This window comes from Aulonocara stuartgranti, assembly GCF_965226115.1.
Source record: "Aulonocara stuartgranti genome assembly, chromosome: 4".
NCBI classification, from domain to species: Eukaryota; Metazoa; Chordata; class Actinopteri; order Cichliformes; family Cichlidae; genus Aulonocara; species Aulonocara stuartgranti.
The window spans coordinates 16,937,309-16,954,678 of record NC_138942.1 but is presented as its reverse complement, the minus strand read 5'-3'; the positions used below and the strand labels follow the sequence as shown (position 1 = coordinate 16,954,678).

Here is a 17,370-nt window from a genome sequence, read left to right as displayed (position 1 = left end):
GAGAGACAAAACGTTTCTCCCACAAAACGCTACGTCCAGATGAACAGAATCAACTTTTGGAGATAGAGTTATGAACCTTTCACATGCCATGCTAGATTAGCAACATTTGTCTGCTCAAATATAAATATGCATAATAATAATTAAATTTTAAATAGACAAAAAAACCCAACAATGTAACAATGAAATTAATATTTTACCTACATCCTCAACTTGTATAACACATCTATGTCCACATGACAATTATGACCCAAGAATGTGTTTATAGTTTAAGTATCCATGTGGACTGTCTTTTATAATAGATGATGAACTCTCCACCTAAACTAACTCAGTCAGTGCCTTGTGTCTCAGATATTTCTCCAAGCAGTAGATAGCAATGGGATCTCTGTCTGCATCAAACTTATTTGCAAAAAGGTGATGCTGTTCAATCAACCACTGCAGGTCTCCAGCACCATACACACATACTGATTTGACATGGTGGCCTTTACATTCTGGGTATACTGCTTGCAGGGAACCCTCTGACCCCTCGTGCCACTGCCACTTGACCATCCGGGCAATTGCATTCATGTCCGTCATGTCGAATTTACGGTTGGGCCATGTTGAGCCAGGAACACCAGGTATTCGTTGTATTGTTGCCCACAGAAACTCATCAGGACTGTAGGTGTCTTTGGCCCACTCAATGAGGGCCTGTATTCGCTTGTCTTCGAACACACTGCGAACGTAACCTCGGTTGACCACAATATAGGCATTTCCTGATAGTATGGGCAGATTGAAGGGAGCTGGATCCTTTGTTTTTCCTATTGGCTGGGACAATTGAAAAGTTAATATGATGGTGAAGTTTTTTACAATAGCAAGGTGAATTGATTAATAGCTACATGATACAATGTAAAAAATCTCCAAATGAAGTACCTGGACTTTTCCATCAACTACTCGGTGAGCATTAGACACTCTTCCCTTCTTTCCTTGAGGCATTTCCTCTGACTCCAAACTGTTACCTCCTTTTAGTGCACGCAAAGCTTGCACAATTTCCAAGTTAGTTTTTAGAGGGAAATCCTGACCACAGAGGTTGATGAAGTATTTCCATGTTGTACTGGTATTATAGAGATCAGCCATGCAGTTAAGATCAGCCTGGACACGTGTCCAGCCAGTGTAGACCACATTCATAGCTTCGCTGACCATGAACACATTTGAGAAACAGGAAGTAATGGCTCTGATGGCAGCAAAGACTGAGGCCTGTGCTTTTTTGTCCACATGGACACAATAAATATTTTGAGGTGCGTAAATAGCTCGCAGTAGTCGCTCAAAGTTCTGCACCTATGGATAAAAATAATTTAGTTTTCTTTGTGAAATGTTTTTGCTGGAACTGTACTGTACTAATGACTTAATGGACAACAATGTTTGATATATATATATATATATATATATATATATATATATATATATATATATATATATATATATATATATATATATATATATATATATATATGCGTTGTTATGGGTTAACTGTCCGTTGTTATGGGTTAACTGTCCGTTGCCATGGGTTACCGGTCCGTTGCCATGGTAACCGGTCCGTTGCCATGGTAACCGGTCCGTTGCCATGGGTTACCTGACCGTTGCCATGGGTTAACTGTCCGTTGTCATGCGTTAACTGTCCGTTGCCATGCGTTTACATGTGTTGTTATGGGTTAACTGTCCGTTGCCATGCGTTTACATGCGTTGTTATGGGTTAACTGTCCGTTGCCATGCGTTTACATGCGTTGTTATGGGTTAACTGTCCGTTGCCATGCGTTTACATGCGTTGTTATGGGTTAACTGTCCGTTGCCATGGGTTACCGGTCCGTTGCCATGGTAACCGGTCCGTTGCCATGGGTTACCGGTCCGTTGCCATGGTAACCGGTCCGTTGCCATGGGTAACCGGTCCGTTGCCATGGTAACCGGTCCGTTGCCATGGGTTACCTGACCGTTGCCATGGGTTAACTGTCCGTTGCCATGCGTTTACATGCGTTGTTATGGGTTAACTGTCCGTTGCCATGCGTTTACATGCGTTGTTATGGGTTAACTGTCCGTTGCCATGGGTTATATGACCGTTGCCATGGGTTAACTGTCCGTTGCCATGCGTTAACTGTCCGTTGCCATGCGTTTACATGCGTTGTTATGGGTTAACTGTCCGTTGCCATGCGTTTACATGCGTTGTTATGGGTTAACTGTCCGTTGCCATGGGTTACCGGTCCGTTGCCATGGTAACCGGTCCGTTGCCATGGGTTACCGGTCCGTTGCCATGGTAACCGGTCCGTTGCCATGGGTTACCGGTCCGTTGCCATGGTAACCGGTCCGTTGCCATGGGTAACCGGTCCGTTGCCATGGTAACCGGTCCGTTGCCATGGGTTACCTGACCGTTGCCATGGGTTAACTGTCCGTTGCCATGCGTTTACATGCGTTGTTATGGGTTAACTGTCCGTTGCCATGGGTTATATGACCGTTGCCATGGGTTAACTGTCCGTTGCCATGCGTTAACTGTCCGTTGCCATGCGTTTACATGCGTTGTTATGGGTTAACTGTCCGTTGCCATGCGTTTACATGCGTTGTTATGGGTTAACTGTCCGTTGCCATGGGTTACCGGTCCGTTGCCATGGTAACCGGTCCGTTGCCATGGGTTACCGGTCCGTTGCCATGGTAACCGGTCCGTTGCCATGGGTTACCGGTCCGTTGCCATGGTAACCGGTCCGTTGCCATGGGTAACCGGTCCGTTGCCATGGTAACCGGTCCGTTGCCATGCGTTTACATGCGTTGTTATGGGTTAACTGTCCGTTGCCATGGGTTATATGACCGTTGCCATGGGTTAACTGTCCGTTGCCATGCGTTAACTGTCCGTTGCCATGCGTTTACATGCGTTGTTATGGGTTAACTGTCCGTTGCCATGCGTTTACATGCGTTGTTATGGGTTAACTGTCCGTTGCCATGCGTTTACATGCGTTGTTATGGGTTAACTGTCCGTTGCCATGGGTTACCGGTCCGTTGCCATGGTAACCGGTCCGTTGCCATGGGTTACCGGTCCGTTGCCATGGTAACCGGTCCGTTGCCATGGTAACCGGTCCGTTGCCATGGGTTACCTGACCGTTGCCATGGGTTAACTGTCCGTTGCCATGCGTTAACTGTCCGTTGCCATGCGTTTACATGCGTTGTTATGGGTTAACTGTCCGTTGCCATGGGTTACATGACCGTTGCCATGGGTTAACTGTCCGTTGCCATGCGTTAACTGTCCGTTGCCATGCGTTTACATGTGTTGTTATGGGTTAACTGTCCGTTGCCATGCGTTTACATGCGTTGTTATGGGTTAACTGTCCGTTGCCATGCGTTTACATGCGTTGTTATGGGTTAACTGTCCGTTGCCATGCGTTTACATGCGTTGTTATGGGTTAACTGTCCGTTGCCATGCGTTTACATGCGTTGTTATGGGTTAACTGTCCGTTGCCATGCGTTTACATGCGTTGTTATGGGTTAACTGTCCGTTGCCATGCGTTTACATGCGTTGTTATGGGTTAACTGTCCGTTGCCATGGGTTATATGACCGTTGCCATGGGTTAACTGTCCGTTGCCATGCGTTAACTGTCCGTTGCCATGCGTTTACATGCGTTGTTATGGGTTAACTGTCCGTTGCCATGCGTTTACATGCGTTGTTATGGGTTAACTGTCCGTTGCCATGCGTTTACATGCGTTGTTATGGGTTAACTGTCCGTTGCCATGGGTTACCGGTCCGTTGCCATGGTAACCGGTCCGTTGCCATGGGTTACCGGTCCGTTGCCATGGTAACCGGTCCGTTGCCATGGGTTACCTGACCGTTGCCATGGGTTAACTGTCCGTTGCCATGCGTTAACTGTCCGTTGCCATGCGTTTACATGCGTTGTTATGGGTTAACTGTCCGTTGCCATGCGTTTACATGCGTTGTTATGGGTTAACTGTCCGTTGCCATGCGTTTACATGCGTTGTTATGGGTTAACTGTCCGTTGCCATGCGTTTACATGCGTTGTTATGGGTTAACTGTCCGTTGCCATGGGTTAACTGTCCGTTGCCATGCGTTAACTGTCCGTTGCCATGCGTTTACATGCGTTGTTATGGGTTAACTGTCCGTTGCCATGCGTTTACATGCGTTGTTATGGGTTAACTGTCCGTTGCCATGGTAACCGGTCCGTTGCCATGGGTTACCGGTCCGTTGCCATGGTAACCGGTCCATTGCCATGGGTTACCTGACCGTTGCCATGGGTTAACTGTCCGTTGCCATGCGTTAACTGTCCGTTGCCATGCGTTTACATGCGTTGTTATGGGTTAACTGTCCGTTGCCATGCGTTTACATGCGTTGTTATGGGTTAACTGTCCGTTGCCATGCGTTTACATGCGTTGTTATGGGTTAACTGTCCGTTGCCATGGGTTATATGACCGTTGCCATGGGTTAACTGTCCGTTGCCATGCGTTAACTGTCCGTTGCCATGCGTTTACATGCGTTGTTATGGGTTAACTGTCCGTTGCCATGTGTTTACATGCGTTGTTATGGGTTAACTGTCCGTTGCCATGGGTTAACTGTCCGTTGCCATGCGTTAACTGTCCGTTGCCATGCGTTTACATGCGTTGTTATGGGTTAACTGTCCGTTGCCATGCGTTTACATGCGTTGTTATGGGTTAACTGTCCATTGCCATGGGGTACCGGTCCGTTGCCATGGGTTACCGGTCCGTTGCCATGGTAACCGGTCCGTTGCCATGGGTAACCGGTCCGTTGCCATGGTAACCGGTCCGTTGCCATGGGTTACCTGACCGTTGCCATGGGTTAACTGTCCGTTGCCATGCGTTTACATGCGTTGTTATGGGTTAACTGTCCGTTGCCATGCGTTTACATGCGTTGTTATGGGTTAACTGTCCGTTGCCATGGGTTATATGACCGTTGCCATGGGTTAACTGTCCGTTGCCATGCGTTAACTGTCCGTTGCCATGCGTTTACATGCGTTGTTATGGGTTAACTGTCCGTTGCCATGCGTTTACATGCGTTGTTATGGGTTAACTGTCCATTGCCATGCGTTTACATGCGTTGTTATGGGTTAACTGTCCGTTGCCATGGGTTACCGGTCCGTTGCCATGGTAACCGGTCCGTTGCCATTGTAACCGGTCCGTTGCCATGGTAACCGGTCCGTTGCCATGGGTTACCTGACCGTTGCCATGGGTTAACTGTCCGTTGCCATGCGTTAACTGTCCGTTGCCATGCGTTTACATGCGTTGTTATGGGTTAACTGTCCGTTGCCATGGGTTATATGACCGTTGCCATGGGTTAACTGTCCGTTGCCATGCGTTAACTGTCCGTTGCCATGCGTTTACATGCGTTGTTATGGGTTAACTGTCCGTTGCCATGCGTTTACATGCGTTGTTATGGGTTAACTGTCCGTTGCCATGGTAACCGGTCCGTTGCCATGGGTTACCGGTCCGTTGCCATGGTAACCGGTCCGTTGCCATGGGTTACCTGACCGTTGCCATGGGTTAACTGTCCGTTGCCATGCGTTAACTGTCCGTTGCCATGCGTTTACATGCGTTGTTATGGGTTAACTGTCCGTTGCCATGCGTTTACATGCGTTGTTATGGGTTAACTGTCCGTTGCCATGGGTTACCGGTCCGTTGCCATGGTAACCGGTCCGTTGCCATGGGTTACCTGACCGTTGCCATGGGTTAACTGTCCGTTGCCATGGTAACCGGTCCGTTGCCATGGGTTACCGGTCCGTTGCCATGGTAACCGGTCCGTTGCCATGGGTTACCTGACCGTTGCCATGGGTTAACTGTCCGTTGCCATGCGTTAACTGTCCGTTGCCATGCGTTTACATGCGTTGTTATGGGTTAACTGTCCGTTGCCATGCGTTTACATGCGTTGTTATGGGTTAACTGTCCGTTGCCATGCGTTTACATGCGTTGTTATGGGTTAACTGTCCGTTGCCATGGGTTATATGACCGTTGCCATGGGTTAACTGTCCGTTGCCATGCGTTAACTGTCCGTTGCCATGCGTTTACATGCGTTGTTATGGGTTAACTGTCCGTTGCCATGTGTTTACATGCGTTGTTATGGGTTAACTGTCCGTTGCCATGGGTTAACTGTCCGTTGCCATGCGTTAACTGTCCGTTGCCATGCGTTTACATGCGTTGTTATGGGTTAACTGTCCGTTGCCATGCGTTTACATGCGTTGTTATGGGTTAACTGTCCGTTGCCATGGGTTACCGGTCCGTTGCCATGGTAACCGGTCCGTTGCCATGGGTTACCTGACCGTTGCCATGGGTTAACTGTCCGTTGCCATGGTAACCGGTCCGTTGCCATGGGTTACCGGTCCGTTGCCATGGTAACCGGTCCGTTGCCATGGGTTACCTGACCGTTGCCATGGGTTAACTGTCCGTTGCCATGCGTTAACTGTCCGTTGCCATGCGTTTACATGCGTTGTTATGGGTTAACTGTCCGTTGCCATGCGTTTACATGCGTTGTTATGGGTTAACTGTCCGTTGCCATGCGTTTACATGCGTTGTTATGGGTTAACTGTCCGTTGCCATGGGTTATATGACCGTTGCCATGGGTTAACTGTCCGTTGCCATGCGTTAACTGTCCGTTGCCATGCGTTTACATGCGTTGTTATGGGTTAACTGTCCGTTGCCATGTGTTTACATGCGTTGTTATGGGTTAACTGTCCGTTGCCATGGGTTAACTGTCCGTTGCCATGCGTTAACTGTCCGTTGCCATGCGTTTACATGCGTTGTTATGGGTTAACTGTCCGTTGCCATGCGTTTACATGCGTTGTTATGGGTTAACTGTCCGTTGCCATGGGTTATATGACCGTTGCCATGGGTTAACTGTCCGTTGCCATGCGTTAACTGTCCGTTGCCATGCGTTTACATGCGTTGTTATGGGTTAACTGTCCGTTGCCATGCGTTTACATGCGTTGTTATGGGTTAACTGTCCATTGCCATGCGTTTACATGCGTTGTTATGGGTTAACTGTCCGTTGCCATGGGTTACCGGTCCGTTGCCATGGTAACCGGTCCGTTGCCATTGTAACCGGTCCGTTGCCATGGTAACCGGTCCGTTGCCATGGGTTACCTGACCGTTGCCATGGGTTAACTGTCCGTTGCCATGCGTTAACTGTCCGTTGCCATGCGTTTACATGCGTTGTTATGGGTTAACTGTCCGTTGCCATGGGTTATATGACCGTTGCCATGGGTTAACTGTCCGTTGCCATGCGTTAACTGTCCGTTGCCATGCGTTTACATGCGTTGTTATGGGTTAACTGTCCGTTGCCATGCGTTTACATGCGTTGTTATGGGTTAACTGTCCGTTGCCATGGTAACCGGTCCGTTGCCATGGGTTACCGGTCCGTTGCCATGGTAACCGGTCCGTTGCCATGGGTTACCTGACCGTTGCCATGGGTTAACTGTCCGTTGCCATGCGTTAACTGTCCGTTGCCATGCGTTTACATGCGTTGTTATGGGTTAACTGTCCGTTGCCATGCGTTTACATGCGTTGTTATGGGTTAACTGTCCGTTGCCATGGGTTACCGGTCCGTTGCCATGGTAACCGGTCCGTTGCCATGGGTTACCTGACCGTTGCCATGGGTTAACTGTCCGTTGCCATGGTAACCGGTCCGTTGCCATGGGTTACCGGTCCGTTGCCATGGTAACCGGTCCGTTGCCATGGGTTACCTGACCGTTGCCATGGGTTAACTGTCCGTTGCCATGCGTTAACTGTCCGTTGCCATGCGTTTACATGCGTTGTTATGGGTTAACTGTCCGTTGCCATGCGTTTACATGCGTTGTTATGGGTTAACTGTCCGTTGCCATGCGTTTACATGCGTTGTTATGGGTTAACTGTCCGTTGCCATGGGTTATATGACCGTTGCCATGGGTTAACTGTCCGTTGCCATGCGTTAACTGTCCGTTGCCATGCGTTTACATGCGTTGTTATGGGTTAACTGTCCGTTGCCATGTGTTTACATGCGTTGTTATGGGTTAACTGTCCGTTGCCATGGGTTAACTGTCCGTTGCCATGCGTTAACTGTCCGTTGCCATGCGTTTACATGCGTTGTTATGGGTTAACTGTCCGTTGCCATGCGTTTACATGCGTTGTTATGGGTTAACTGTCCGTTGCCATGGGTTATATGACCGTTGCCATGGGTTAACTGTCCGTTGCCATGCGTTAACTGTCCGTTGCCATGCGTTTACATGCGTTGTTATGGGTTAACTGTCCGTTGCCATGCGTTTACATGCGTTGTTATGGGTTAACTGTCCATTGCCATGCGTTTACATGCGTTGTTATGGGTTAACTGTCCGTTGCCATGGGTTACCGGTCCGTTGCCATGGTAACCGGTCCGTTGCCATTGTAACCGGTCCGTTGCCATGGTAACCGGTCCGTTGCCATGGGTTACCTGACCGTTGCCATGGGTTAACTGTCCGTTGCCATGCGTTAACTGTCCGTTGCCATGCGTTTACATGCGTTGTTATGGGTTAACTGTCCGTTGCCATGGGTTATATGACCGTTGCCATGGGTTAACTGTCCGTTGCCATGCGTTAACTGTCCGTTGCCATGCGTTTACATGCGTTGTTATGGGTTAACTGTCCGTTGCCATGCGTTTACATGCGTTGTTATGGGTTAACTGTCCGTTGCCATGCGTTTACATGCGTTGTTATGGGTTAACTGTCCGTTGCCATGGGTTACCGGTCCGTTGCCATGGTAACCGGTCCGTTGCCATGGGTTACCGGTCCGTTGCCATGGTAACCGGTCCGTTGCCATGGTAACCGGTCCGTTGCCATGGGTTACCTGACCGTTGCCATGGGTTAACTGTCCGTTGCCATGCGTTAACTGTCCGTTGCCATGCGTTTACATGCGTTGTTATGGGTTAACTGTCCGTTGCCATGCGTTTACATGCGTTGTTATGGGTTAACTGTCCGTTGCCATGGGTTAACTGTCCGTTGCCATGCGTTAACTGTCCGTTGCCATGCGTTTACATGCGTTGTTATGGGTTAACTGTCCGTTGCCATGCGTTTACATGCGTTGTTATGGGTTAACTGTCCGTTGCCATGGTAACCGGTCCGTTGCCATGGGTTACCGGTCCGTTGCCATGGTAACCGGTCCGTTGCCATGGGTTACCTGACCGTTGCCATGGGTTAACTGTCCGTTGCCATGCGTTAACTGTCCGTTGCCATGCGTTTACATGCGTTGTTATGGGTTAACTGTCCGTTGCCATGCGTTTACATGCGTTGTTATGGGTTAACTGTCCGTTGCCATGGGTTACCGGTCCGTTGCCATGGTAACCGGTCCGTTGCCATGGGTTACCTGACCGTTGCCATGGGTTAACTGTCCGTTGCCATGCGTTAACTGTCCGTTGCCATGCGTTTACATGTGTTGTTATGGGTTAACTGTCCGTTGCCATGCGTTTACATGCGTTGCCATGGGTTAACTGTCCGTTGCCATGGGTTATATGACCGTTGCCATGGGTTAACTGTCCATTGCCATGCGTTAACTGTCCGTTGCCATGCGTTTACATGCGTTGTTATGGGTTAACTGTCCGTTGTTATGGGTTAACTGTCCGTTGCCATGGGTTACCGGTCCGTTGCCATGGTAACCGGTCCGTTGCCATGGGTTACCGGTCCGTTGCCATGGTAACCGGTCCGTTGCCATGGTAACTGGTCCGTTGCCATGGGTTACCTGACCGTTGCCATGGGTTAACTGTCCGTTGCCATGCGTTAACTGTCCGTTGCCATGCGTTTACATGCGTTGTTATGGGTTAACTGTCCGTTGCCATGCGTTTACATGCGTTGTTATGGGTTAACTGTCCGTTGCCATGCGTTTACATGCGTTGTTATGGGTTAACTGTCCGTTGCCATGGGTTACCGGTCCGTTGCCATGGTAACCGGTCCGTTGCCATGGGTTACCGGTCCGTTGCCATGGTAACCGGTCCGTTGCCATGGGTTAACTGTCCGTTGCCATGGGTTATATGACCGTTGCCATGGGTTAACTGTCCGTTGCCATGCGTTAACTGTCCGTTGCCATGCGTTTACATGCGTTGTTATGGGTTAACTGTCCGTTGCCATGGGTTATCTGTCCGTTGCCATGCGTTAACATGCGTTGTTATTGGTTAACTGTCCGTTGCCATGCGTTTACATGCGTTGTTATGGGTTAACTGTCCGTTGCCATGCGTTTACATGCGTTGTTATGGGTTAACTGTCCGTTGCCATGGGTTACCGGTCCGTTGCCATGGTAACCGGTCCGTTGCCATGGGTTACCTGACCGTTGCCATGGGTTAACTGTCCGTTGCCATGCGTTAACTGTCCGTTGCCATGCGTTTACATGTGTTGTTATGGGTTAACTGTCCGTTGCCATGCGTTTACATGCGTTGCCATGGGTTAACTGTCCGTTGCCATGGGTTATATGACCGTTGCCATGGGTTAACTGTCCGTTGCCATGCGTTAACTGTCCGTTGCCATGCGTTTACATGCGTTGTTATGGGTTAACTGTCCGTTGTTATGGGTTAACTGTCCGTTGCCATGGGTTACCGGTCCGTTGCCATGGTAACCGGTCCGTTGCCATGGGTTACCGGTCCGTTGCCATGGTAACCGGTCCGTTGCCATGGGTTAACTGTCCGTTGCCATGGGTTATATGACCGTTGCCATGGGTTAACTGTCCGTTGCCATGCGTTAACTGTCCGTTGCCATGCGTTTACATGCGTTGTTATGGGTTAACTGTCCGTTGCCATGGGTTATCTGTCCGTTGCCATGCGTTAACATGCGTTGTTATTGGTTAACTGTCCGTTGCCATGCGTTTACATGCGTTGTTATGGGTTAACTGTCCGTTGCCATGCGTTTACATGCGTTGTTATGGGTTAACTGTCCGTTGCCATGGGTTACCGGTCCGTTGCCATGGTAACCGGTCCGTTGCCATGGGTTACCTGACCGTTGCCATGGGTTAACTGTCCGTTGCCATGCGTTAACTGTCCGTTGCCATGCGTTTACATGTGTTGTTATGGGTTAACTGTCCGTTGCCATGCGTTTACATGCGTTGCCATGGGTTAACTGTCCGTTGCCATGGGTTATATGACCGTTGCCATGGGTTAACTGTCCGTTGCCATGCGTTAACTGTCCGTTGCCATGCGTTTACATGCGTTGTTATGGGTTAACTGTCCGTTGTTATGGGTTAACTGTCCGTTGCCATGGGTTACCGGTCCGTTGCCATGGTAACCGGTCCGTTGCCATGGGTTACCGGTCCGTTGCCATGGTAACCGGTCCGTTGCCATGGTAACTGGTCCGTTGCCATGGGTTACCGGTCCGTTGCCATGGTAACCGGTCCGTTGCCATTGTAACCGGTCCGTTGCCATGGTAACCGGTCCGTTGCCATGGGTTACCTGACCGTTGCCATGGGTTAACTGTCCGTTGCCATGCGTTAACTGTCCGTTGCCATGCGTTTACATGCGTTGTTATGGGTTAACTGTCCGTTGCCATGGGTTATATGACCGTTGCCATGGGTTAACTGTCCGTTGCCATGCGTTAACTGTCCGTTGCCATGCGTTTACATGCGTTGTTATGGGTTAACTGTCCGTTGCCATGCGTTTACATGCGTTGTTATGGGTTAACTGTCCATTGCCATGCGTTTACATGCGTTGTTATGGGTTAACTGTCCGTTGCCATGGGTTACCGGTCCGTTGCCATGGTAACCGGTCCGTTGCCATGGGTTACCGGTCCGTTGCCATGGTAACCGGTCCGTTGCCATGGTAACCGGTCCGTTGCCATGAGTTACCTGACCGTTGCCATGGGTTAACTGTCCGTTGCCATGCGTTAACTGTCCGTTGCCATGCGTTTACATGTGTTGTTATGGGTTAACTGTCCGTTGCCATGTGTTATCTGTCCGTTGCCATGCATTAACATGCGTTGTTATTGGTTAACTGTCCGTTGCCATGGGTTATCTGTCCGTTGCCATGCGTTTACATGCGTTGTTATGGGTTAACTGTCTGTTGCCATGCGTTTACATGCGTTGTTATGGGTTAACTGTCCGTTGCCATGCGTTTACATGCGTTGTTATGGGTTAACTGTCCATTGCCATGCGTTTACATGCGTTGTTATGGGTTAACTGTCCGTTGCCATGGGTTACCGGTCCGTTGCCATGGTAACCGGTCCGTTGCCATGGGTTACCGGTCCGTTGCCATGGTAACCGGTCCGTTGCCATGAGTTACCTGACCGTTGCCATGGGTTAACTGTCCGTTGCCATGCGTTAACTGTCCGTTGCCATGCGTTTACATGTGTTGTTATGGGTTAACTGTCCGTTGCCATGGGTTATCTGTCCGTTGCCATGCGTTAACATGCGTTGTTATTGGTTAACTGTCCGTTGCCATGGGTTATCTGTCCGTTGCCATGCGTTTACATGCGTTGTTATGGGTTAACTGTCCGTTGCCATGCGTTTACATGCGTTGTTATGGGTTAACTGTCCGTTGCCATGCGTTTACATGCGTTGTTATGGGTTAACTGTCCGTTGCCATGGGTTACCGGTCCGTTGCCATGGTAACCGGTCCGTTGCCATGGGTTACCTGACCGTTGCCATGGGTTAACTGTCCGTTGCCATGCGTTAACTGTCCGTTGCCATGCGTTTACATGCGTTGTTATGGGTTAACTGTCCGTTGCCATGGGTTATATGACCGTTGCCATGGGTTAACTGTCCGTTGCCATGCGTTAACTGTCCGTTGCCATGCGTTTACATGCGTTGTTATGGGTTAACTGTCCGTTGCCATGCGTTTACATGCGTTGTTATGGGTTAACTGTCCATTGCCATGCGTTTACATGCGTTGTTATGGGTTAACTGTCCGTTGCCATGGGTTACCGGTCCGTTGCCATGGTAACCGGTCCGTTGCCATGGGTTACCGGTCCGTTGCCATGGTAACCGGTCCGTTGCCATGGTAACCGGTCCGTTGCCATGAGTTACCTGACCGTTGCCATGGGTTAACTGTCCGTTGCCATGCGTTAACTGTCCGTTGCCATGCGTTTACATGTGTTGTTATGGGTTAACTGTCCGTTGCCATGTGTTATCTGTCCGTTGCCATGCATTAACATGCGTTGTTATTGGTTAACTGTCCGTTGCCATGGGTTATCTGTCCGTTGCCATGCGTTTACATGCGTTGTTATGGGTTAACTGTCTGTTGCCATGCGTTTACATGCGTTGTTATGGGTTAACTGTCCGTTGCCATGCGTTTACATGCGTTGTTATGGGTTAACTGTCCGTTGCCATGGGTTACCGGTCCGTTGCCATGGTAACCGGTCCGTTGCCATGAGTTACCTGACCGTTGCCATGGGTTAACTGTCCGTTGCCATGCGTTAACTGTCCGTTGCCATGCGTTTACATGTGTTGTTATGGGTTAACTGTCCGTTGCCATGGGTTATCTGTCCGTTGCCATGCGTTAACATGCGTTGTTATTGGTTAACTGTCCGTTGCCATGGGTTATCTGTCCGTTGCCATGCGTTTACATGCGTTGTTATGGGTTAACTGTCCGTTGCCATGCGTTTACATGCGTTGTTATGGGTTAACTGTCCGTTGCCATGCGTTTACATGCGTTGTTATGGGTTAACTGTCCGTTGCCATGGGTTACCGGTCCGTTGCCATGGTAACCGGTCCGTTGCCATGGGTTACCTGACCGTTGCCATGGGTTAACTGTCCGTTGCCATGCGTTAACTGTCCGTTGCCATGCGTTTACATGTGTTGTTATGGGTTAACTGTCCGTTGCCATGCGTTTACATGCGTTGTTATGGGTTAACTGTCCGTTGCCATGGGTTATATGACCGTTGCCATGGGTTAACTGTCCGTTGCCATGCGTTAACTGTCCGTTGCCATGCGTTTACATGCGTTGTTATGGGTTAACTGTCCATTGCCATGCGTTTACATGCGTTGTTATGGGTTAACTGTCCATTGCCATGCGTTTACATGCGTTGTTATGGGTTAACTGTCCGTTGCCATGGGTTACCGGTCCGTTGCCATGGTAACCGGTCCGTTGCCATTGTAACCGGTCCGTTGCCATGGTAACCGGTCCGTTGCCATGGGTTACCTGACCGTTGCCATGGGTTAACTGTCCGTTGCCATGCGTTAACTGTCCGTTGCCATGCGTTTACATGCGTTGTTATGGGTTAACTGTCCGTTGCCATGGGTTATATGACCGTTGCCATGGGTTAACTGTCCGTTGCCATGCGTTAACTGTCCGTTGCCATGCGTTTACATGCGTTGTTATGGGTTAACTGTCCGTTGCCATGCGTTTACATGCGTTGTTATGGGTTAACTGTCCATTGCCATGCGTTTACATGCGTTGTTATGGGTTAACTGTCCGTTGCCATGGGTTACCGGTCCGTTGCCATGGTAACCGGTCCGTTGCCATTGTAACCGGTCCGTTGCCATGGTAACCGGTCCGTTGCCATGGGTTACCTGACCGTTGCCATGGGTTAACTGTCCGTTGCCATGCGTTAACTGTCCGTTGCCATGCGTTTACATGCGTTGTTATGGGTTAACTGTCCGTTGCCATGGGTTATATGACCGTTGCCATGGGTTAACTGTCCGTTGCCATGCGTTAACTGTCCGTTGCCATGCGTTTACATGCGTTGTTATGGGTTAACTGTCCGTTGCCATGCGTTTACATGCGTTGTTATGGGTTAACTGTCCGTTGCCATGCGTTTACATGCGTTGTTATGGGTTAACTGTCCGTTGCCATGGGTTACCGGTCCGTTGCCATGGTAACCGGTCCGTTGCCATGGGTTACCGGTCCGTTGCCATGGTAACCGGTCCGTTGCCATGGTAACCGGTCCGTTGCCATGGGTTACCTGACCGTTGCCATGTTAATGCATGGCAACGGACAGTTAACCCATAACAACGCATGTAAACGCATGGCAACGGACAGTTAACCCATAACAACGCATGTAAACGCATGGCAACGGACAGTTAACCCATAACAACACATGTAAACGCATGGCAACGTTTACATATACATATATATATATATATATATATATATATATATATATATATATATATATATAAACACCCAGCACGCCCCTGCGGGCGGTTTATCCTTCAAGCTCGGGTCCTCTACCAGAGGCCTGGGAGCTTGAGGGTCCTGCGCAGTATCTTAGCTGTTCCCAGGACTGCGCTCTTCTGGACAGAGATCTCCGATGTTGTTCCCGGGATCTGCTGGAGCCACTCGCCTAGCTTGGGAGTCACCGCACCTAGTGCTCCGATTACCACGGGGACCACCGTTACCTTCACCCTCCACATCCTCTCGAGCTCTTCTCTGAGCCCTTGGTATTTCTCCAGCTTCTCGTGTTCCTTCTTCCTGATATTGCTGTCATTCGGAACCGCTACATCGATCACTACGGCCGTCTTCTTCTGTTTGTCTACCACCACTATGTCCGGTTGGTTAGCCACCACCATTTTGTCCGTCTGTATCTGGAAGTCCCACAGGATCTTAGCTCGGTCATTCTCCACCACCCTTGGGGGCATCTCCCATTTTGACCTCGGGACTTCCAGGTTATACTCGGCACAGATGTTCCTGTACACTATGCCGGCCACTTGGTTATGGCGTTCCATGTATGCCTTGCCTGCTAGCATCTTGCACCCTATATATATATATATATATATATATATATATATATATATATATATATATGTATATATATATATATATATAAGATAGATGTGTGTGTGTGTGTGTGTAGAAAATTTTGAAATTTAAAATGTAAACAATCCAAATGTAAGCACCGTTTACATCTACTGCAAAGATTTGCAGTAAAATTTTATTATACAAAATACATACCTTGTGATGGACAACCATAGAGTAAGCCAGAGGAAAGTCCTCTTCTTCCTTGCTTAACGGGAATGTTATGTATTTCCTACTTTTTTGGAATTTCCTGTAAATTCACAGTTTTGAAGAAGTAACGTTGCTTTTAAAAGTCCATATATTAAAATCATGACCAAGAGTTAAAGAGTTACTGAAAGCTGCCATTTAGAGCAACAAACCTGCAGTCTTGGGTTGCATTGATGTAATACTCATCAGGGATCTGAATAACCTTCTGGAAGTTGTTGGTGATGGTCAGTAATTTGGCTTGCAGCAATGCCTCCTTCTCTCCCTGCAGGATTGCTGAGCAGTTGCAAACTTTCTCTGGGCTCTCATCTTCATCGGTATAAACTAGCCATTGATACTTGAGGATGTAGGCAGGACTTTCGCCTGTTTTTAGCTGACTAAGTAGGAAAAGTATCCATAGTGATCCCAGTACAGCACTGAACTTGAATAATTGTAGCCAGCAGCCTCGTTTTAAATATCGCATTATTTACAGTAAGTAGAAAATCTCAAATACAATAATAGTAAAGCTTGTGATAGCTGCTAAAAATGTCTGTCAGACACCTGTGAAACAACAAAATAATAATGATTAATGTTTGTTCCTTTCATGAAGGTATGCAAATCAGTCCATCCATTACTGCACCTGGAACCAAGCAATAATGTGAGTAAGGAAAACATACACAGACACACTTTTTTTTTCATGTGAAACGCTACTTCTTTTTGGAACTTTAGAACAAAATATTCATATGTTGGACTGAAATGCAAAGCAACACTACATGTTTGGAAATCTCTGTCGTTTAACATCGTAAATCTGAGTGGATTCACTTGAATCCACGTTTTTTTTTGTCTTCCATGTTACAGTGGGGCAAAAAAGTATTTAGTCAGCCACCGATTGTGCAAGTTCCCCCATTTAAAATGATGACAGAGGTCAGTAATTTGCACCAGAGGTACACTTCAACTGTGAGAGACAGAATGTGGAAAAAAAATACATGAATTCACATGGTAGGATTTGTAAAGAATTTATTCGTAAATTAGGGTGGAAAATAAGTATTTGGTCACCTCAAACAAGGAAAATCTCTGGCTCTCACAGACCTGTAACGTCTTCTGTAAGAAGCTTTTCTGTCCCCCACTCGTTACCTGTATGAATGGCACCTGTTTGAACTCATCATCTGTATAAAAGACACCTGTCCACAGCCTCAAACAGTCAGACTCCAAACTCCGCCATGGCCAAGACCAAAGAGCTTTCGAAGGACACCAGGAAAAGTATTGTAGACCTGCACCAGACTGGGAAGAGTGAATCTACAATAGGCAAGCAGCTTGGTGTGAAAAAATCAACTGTGGGAGCAATCATCAGAAAATGGAAGACATACAAGACCACTGATAATCTCCCTCGATCTGGGGCTCCACGCAAGATCTCATCCCGTGGGGTCAAAATGATCATGAGAACGGTGAGCAAAGATCCCAGAACCACACGGGGGGACCTGGTGAATGACCTGCAGAGAGCT

General features: G+C 48.6%; 1 protein-coding gene across 1 annotated transcript; it reads right to left on the bottom strand.

Annotated features, from left to right (window-relative positions):
- Positions 1 to 315: 315 nt before the first annotated feature.
- LOC309705436 (beta-1,3-galactosyl-O-glycosyl-glycoprotein beta-1,6-N-acetylglucosaminyltransferase-like) lies at positions 316 to 16,487 on the bottom strand (the record flags this gene model as incomplete). Its single annotated transcript, XM_082531258.1, has 4 exons — positions 16,045 to 16,487; positions 15,842 to 15,935; positions 907 to 1,311; positions 316 to 801 (listed from the first exon to the last, which is right to left on the bottom strand). The coding sequence occupies exons 1-4, from the start codon at positions 16,350 to 16,352 to the stop codon at positions 316 to 318; spliced, it is 1,293 nt and encodes a 430-aa protein (XP_082387384.1). The 5' UTR covers positions 16,353 to 16,487.
- Between the last annotated feature and the right edge of the window lie 883 nt (positions 16,488 to 17,370).